This window comes from Crocodylus porosus, unplaced genomic scaffold, assembly GCF_001723895.1.
Source record: "Crocodylus porosus isolate Cpor-Errol unplaced genomic scaffold, CroPor_comp1, whole genome shotgun sequence".
Lineage (NCBI taxonomy): Eukaryota > Metazoa > Chordata > Crocodylia > Crocodylidae > Crocodylus > Crocodylus porosus.
The window spans coordinates 93,947,114-93,953,859 of NW_017728918.1; the positions used below are offsets into that span (position 1 = coordinate 93,947,114).

At 43.0% G+C, this 6,746-nt stretch overlaps 1 protein-coding gene across 1 annotated transcript; it reads right to left on the reverse strand.

The window, feature by feature from the left end:
* Positions 1-1,111: 1,111 nt before the first annotated feature.
* On the reverse strand, positions 1,112-6,740 carry LOC109311960 (amine sulfotransferase-like; the record flags this gene model as incomplete). Its single annotated transcript, XM_019537947.1, is given in 5 exon segments — positions 1,112-1,690; positions 4,125-4,160; positions 4,163-4,301; positions 5,402-5,496; positions 6,668-6,740. Coding segments are annotated over 5 exon segments (468 nt in total), but the record flags the coding sequence as incomplete, so codon positions are not given.
* Positions 6,741-6,746: the final 6 nt, after the last annotated feature.

Sequence of the window (6,746 nt, forward strand, 5' to 3'; positions counted from 1 at the left end):
ACCCTGGGGGTGTTTAAGAGGAGGCTAGATGTACACCTTGCTGGGGTCATTTGACCCCAGTATTCTTTCCTGCCATGGCAGGGGGTTGGACTAGATGATCTGCTCAGGTCCCTTCTGACCCTAGAAACTATGAAACTATGAATGCGAACACCTAACAACAGAGGGGTCTGTTGGCCCATGGGGTTCTCAAGTGAGCCCTTGCTTTCTAGCCGGAGCTAGGTGTGGCTGCCCAACTTGATAGTCCCAGGGCTGGTCAACAGCTCATTTAAATGGAGTAAGCAAACAAACAAAACTGTAACACGTCGGGTAGAACGGGGTCGTGACGCCAGTCCAGTAAGGACAACGAAGAGAAGTGGTGGTATCCAAAGCCGAGGTCAAAAGCCGAGGAGTGGTCAAAGCCAGCAGGGATGATCCGGCTCGTGGTTGATGGTCAATGCCAAGATAGGTCGGAAGCCAGGAAATCAAAACCGCAATACACCAGCAACAAGCAACACGAAACGCCAAGCGAGGGAGGAGATCAATAGGCCCCAAAGCCTGACTGAGAGACAGTCCCTGGAATACCAGCCTCTGTCTCCAGCTACCACAATCTCCCCGCCCCGAGGGAGGGGCTCACTGAACTTGTATCTGAATTTAGTGGCCAATCAGAACACTCTCCGCAGAGAAATTTCTAGTCAGATTACCTCATGTCAGGTTCTGACTGAGCATGCTCTCAGTCAGAAGCTGACACAGTCTGAGTATGCGTCTGTGGGGAAAGTAGGTCAGCAATGATTGACAGGCCCGCAGGTCACCCAGGGGGCAAGGGCCTTGGAACTTTCCACTCACAGAGTCAAATGTGCATGTCAGTTTCATGCTCTTCTGTGTTGTCAGCATACATTTAAGATTTTTCCATAACACAAAGGAGCTAACGTTTTTTAGGTATGTTTACAGAACCTTTCATTATGTCTTTGTATGAAATTTTGTTGAACTTTCTGCCTTGAATCCTAGAGTTTATCACAAAATGTTCAGAATCCTTTGGAGTAATAACCGCTCTGCGCTTGTTCTGAGCGCTGAAACCAGTATTTATAATAGTCATAAGATGTTAAATTTATATCAAGTAATTATGAATCTGAGGTTGATGAAGGAGCACAGAAGACTGGCATTTTAATATAGGCTTTTGTTATCACAAGCCAAGTTCAAGATGTATTCAACAGGGAGAGAGAAAAGTGGCATTCAAATTCCACTGGCTTTGCAAGATTAAGCAAGTTTAGATAAGAATGGATTTTGACTATGATTCTAGAAACATATTTCTTACAATTAATTTAGCATCTGCCCTCTTCCCCTCCCCCCCCCCCAAAAGTTTGGGAGAGGCCAGGTGCTAAATAAATTGTAAGAAATCTGTTTTTGTGCGTCTGTTTCTGTATAACATCTTTTGATATCCTAGAACTCTGATACCATGGTGATAAGTGTCAATAGGTTTCATATCTTTAATCTGTACAAAACCACTGTCATTTAAACATTTTATACAGGAAACAAAAAAATTTTTATTTTCCCTGGCCCACTTCTCTCCTTGCATATGGTATATCAGCTTAGATTGTTTCTGCATGATCCCGGATGTAGTTGAAAGGCAGGTCTTTCATTTTCTCCTTTAAAACCTCTTCAAACCTCTCATTTTGTGCCACTGTCATTATGTTTTTCCAGTCTCCAACAATACCTGGCAGGAGAGAAGGCAAGGGCACATTAGTGCTCAGATGCATGGATTTCATTCTGGATAAAACCTGTGCCCTTCAAAAGTACTACACACTACTAGTGGGAAGCATTCCTTCAGAGCCTGCTATCTCGTTTCTCAAACTAGAACCCTTCCTTGCACTGCAGGAAGGAGGTCTGTTTCCAGAAATTTGGCAGAGTTGGACAGTATAGACAACCCCAGATTTTTAAAATTAGAGTTGTGTGTGTGAAATTCCATGGATAAAAGCTTATCAGTAATGATCAATAACTAGCCAATGGCCAATCAAAAATGATGGAGGAGATGAGGACAGAGCCTTCAAGGAGCTGCTGCCTCCAGGGAGTGGGGGGTGGGGTGGGCTCCATGTCCGCTCCCCTCCCCATCTGCTCCTTGTCTGGACCTGCTCCTCCCTGCCCCCGCCCCCTGACCTAGGCCCAGGCCCACTCCTCCCTCTTCCCCACCCTCCTCCAGGTTGGGCCTGGGGCCCAGGGGTGCTCCCTCTTCACTGCCCCTCCCCTGCTTGGGGTCCAGGCCCACTCTACCCACTGCCATCTCCAAGGATCGCACCCGTCCACCCCCCATCTCTGTCCTCTCCGTCCCCACCATTATGGCAGCAGTCCAGCCACCACCTCCTGTCCCGAACGCTCTTGAAACACTCTGCTTAGTTTTCACAGACAACCAGTCAGTGCAAATAGAGCATTACAGATGGACAGACTAAGGATTTTATAGATACATATAATTATTCTAGAAACATATCAATAATTTACCATTTGATAAGCTGGTAAAAGCTTTTACTTTTATAAATTGTACCATTACAAAAGTCAGCAACTTTAGCAGCATTCCACAACTCTTTTAACACACATGCCATTAGTAATAATTATGGTATTGGGTTTTTTGGTCCTTTCAGTAGCCCCTGTGAAAATTCTAAGAGGCCAAATTCATTTTGGACCGCAATGCAATTAATTTGATTTAATGTTTCCAGATGTTTTCAATGTAGTTTCACATTACATTTTCCCATACAGCTTAGTTACAATGCTTTTGTAATGATTTCTTCTACCATAAAAAAGAAAAGAAAAATTTGGAAAAGAAAGAAGAGTTGGATATTAAACTCCAGTGTAAGGGATATAGGGTAAATGCCTGTTTCTCAGAGTTAGGTTTTATTATTGGCTAGCTACATTTTCTAAGATAAGTCATCCATGGAACCGGTAGGAAATCTGAACTGATTTGTCTCCTGATTCAGGAACTTCCTGAGTTGTCTCTGGAAATGCCAAACACTCCTCAGTACAACACCCAGATATCTTGAAGTCACCTGACTGGCTATCATGAAGCAAGGCACCAAACTGGGTCATGTGGATTGCCCTCCTTGAACAGGCACTTGGAAGTTATATGGAGCAACAGCTAAGTCAAGGTACCTACTGAGATTGCTTTGAATCCTGATCCACACTTCAATCCAGTCCCCTTTGCATCAAGTCCTTCCACTGTAGCTCCTGGTTCAGTCTAGATTCTCTGTGTCTCACTGGATCAACCAAGTTCCCCATTCTCTGGCAACATCTTGCTTGGTCCACCTCCCAAGGCCAGAGTCGCTCTAGCACAAGTCAAGCGTCCTTCCTTGTATCTTTTGGAGGGCTGTCCCTGAAGTTCAAATTACTAGAAGCCAGACCTTGTCTTCGTTTAGGGGTGACACTCTTCCTCTCCAGTAAAAGTTTGTGTGCTTGTTCACCAATATCTAGGAATCGTATCAACTCTGTAAAAGGAAGGGCAGTGTCCCCCATCACTCAGACTGTTAGGGCAAGGTCATGCCACCACCAGCTGACCTGGACAAAACGTTGCTGTTTTTAGCCTTCAGGATATTGTGCCTGAGACCATTATTCAATGAGAAACCCCCCAATTCTCAAATCTTACTCCCACAGAGAACTCTGTTCCCTAGGCTTGGAAGTTCCCCATTCTCTGGCAACATCTTGCTTGGTCCACCTCCAAGGCCAGAGTCCCTCCACACAGCTCAGGCATCCTCCCTGGTATCTTTTGGAGGGCTGTCTCTAAAGTTCAAATTCCTGGAAGCAAACCCTTGTCTTTGTTTGTGGTGATACTCTTCCTCTCCAGTAAAAGTTTGCATGTTTGTTCAATAACATCTGGGAATCATATCAACCCTATGAAAGGAAGGCCAGTGTCCCCCACTATCAATCATATGTTAGGGCAATGTCATGTCATCTTCCATTGCACTGAACAAAATATTGCTGCTGTTTTAGCCTTGAGGATATTGTGCCCAAGACACAGTAAGAACCCCCCCCCCGCCACTCTCAAATCTTACTCCCACGGAGTCCTCTGTTCCCTGGGCATGGACTTTCTCAGAGATTCAAGGTCCTTGAAAGTTACATTTACCTCAGCTTGTATTCATCTTTCATCATATTTGACCACATCTTACCTTTGCAAAGAAAATACCTCTTTTCCTCCAGTGGAAACCTGGCACGGTCTTATAGTTGGCCCTGGGATCCTTCTTCATGTTTTCAAATGTAGCTTTCTTCATCACAGTGTCCAGGTCATCTTCACTCAACTCCTTGCCCAAAAAGTTGCAGATTCTCAGCACAGCACCTCTGAGATCCTGCAAAGAGCATAGTTTTAATTCACCCTTTTCCCATTTAAAAATGTAAAGAACAAAAGAAATAATGTGATAGAACAAATGACGGTAGAAGAGCTAAATAAGGATGGAAAAGCAAAGGTCTGTCTTTGTGTGTGAGAATCACAGGGCTAGCACTATTTGTGACCAAATATGTTATGATTTTTAGTGTTCTATACTCTGATGCCATTTTTTACTCACAAAACGTATCTCAGATTATATTTAGAAAGTTTCAGCATCTCACAGACAGGACCATTTAATGACCTTTTTGTTGCAAGTTTTTCTGGTAATCTCACTCTGCTTCAGTTGTGCCACTCAGAGCCCTATTGAAAAGTATCCGATCAAGGAGTTTCACTGAAATCCATTAGACCTTGTAACAATGAAACCAGTGTACCTGGATGTGGATACACATATATCTGGAGTCTTTTCAAAAGGGTTGCAGAGCAATATGGGGACATTTAGAGTTCCCCATACTCCCGGGCTTTGCATATTGCCACATGGGGCTAAGAAGTAATTTTCACCCCCTATTGCTACGTGTCAGTGGGGTCTTTTTGGTTTTTTGGGGGGTAGGATGCCTTCATCAGAAGAATTGAGTGTTGGAGGCAGCCAAGGATGGGGATTTTGATTGAGGTGCTCCTGCTGGGACAAGTACACAGAAGTTTCTGCTGAGGGAGTCTTGCCCTTCTGCTCAGGATCAGACCACTTGCCACATCTGGGACCAAAGTAATTTTACTGCCTATTTAGACTGGTACAGACTGTGGGGAGAGGGGGGTTGGCCTTCATCTTTAGCTGGAGGCATGCCTCTCTTCATTGGATTTCTTTAGTTTTTTTTATTTTTAGCAATCCTTGCAGCAGCAGTTGGAGTGCGTTTTGATAAATGTGCATTGTTCCTGGCTTGTTCAAACACAATGATTACAACACAGCAACCATTGTGCTGTTGAACATTCACCTTGTCAAAGTACATGGGGCCACAGGTCTGGGAGGAGTCTCTCCACACAGAAAATACAGCCCATAGTGAGGACAGAGACAGAGCTGGCCTATTGTTTACTGGTATTCATAGCTACAGTGATAGTCACTGACCTTACCTTTTTCATCTCTTCATAAGTCAGGAAAAGGATATTGAAATCATCCCTGTGGTCGTACCAGCCTCTGACATGATCCAGCCATGAGCTACTAGGCACTTACCAAAAAAAATTAGAATAACAAAAAATGAATGACCTCTAATAAAAGAATAAGCACATTCTCAGTATATTTAGCCCTCCAAATCACCAGAAACAGGGTTGTCAAAGCAGTTAAATACACTACCGTCTCCTTTTCTTTCCTATATGCTGGTTAGTGGATACCAAGGCATAATTCCCAAATTATTCCCAGAAATTTATTTTCATTTCCTATGTAAGTTCACGGCTTGATTCTGGTTTACATTCTATCTTAAACACATGGTGGAGGATAAGCCTAATCCTGTTTTAGACTTATGAGGATTACCAACTTTAACGGATAATAAAGGACTAATTTCTCTCTTATGATATGCATCAGTAACCACACAGAATGTAAATACCACCTGGGACAAAATGCCTATGCTCATTATTATGCTTTTACTTTTTATATACTATTTCTCTTTGCTTTGCTGTAATGAGAAATATGCTACAGTCCGATGGCTATTTTCTTCTATGTTGTTTTATTTCTTTGGGGTGGGGGGGGAAGGAGGAGTATAGGGCAGCACTTGGAAAATGAAATATTCAGCAACAACTTCAGCAACAATAGCTGATATCTATTGAGTTAAAGAAGCAAGGGTGTAGAGCTGCACTGCAGAACTCCTAATTTTATTACTGATTTTAATCTGCACTTATATTTTCAGTGTGCTGGAGCATGCATATGTGAGACAGTTGCATTGTGAGAGAGATTAAAGGAAAATTTGGAAGCTGTGCAGGTAACAGCTGAGGCTTTTAACTGTTAGGTGGGTAGGGGTTCAACTGGTTAGGATAATATATTAGTGGCACGTTTCTAATAATAGCAAAAAATCATGTTTATGTTTTCCTTGTACAGTAATAATCCTCACAGGTTCAAATTGGCTATCTCAGTACATTAGCCCAGAAATAGATTTAAATCTTCATTATGATGTTTCAGGGGAAGTACTTATTTGAGATAAATGAGGCAGCTTGCACTTTACTGGTATGAGGACATGTTTGATACCAAGCTCTGGCTGCTACTATAGCCACTGCAGCTTTTGACTCTCATGTGTTATATGGGAGAATAGGAAAGGGAGGAAAAGCCTGTTTCTGACCAATGCATCTAAAGTTCACTTGGATTGTGCTCAGGGAGCAAGGCTTGGCCTTTTAGCAAAAATACCTTACCTTTCCCAGCTAAAAACCTCTCCATGAAAATATTGAAATCTGGGATTTCCTCAAGGGTGATGACGATCTTGGAAAAATG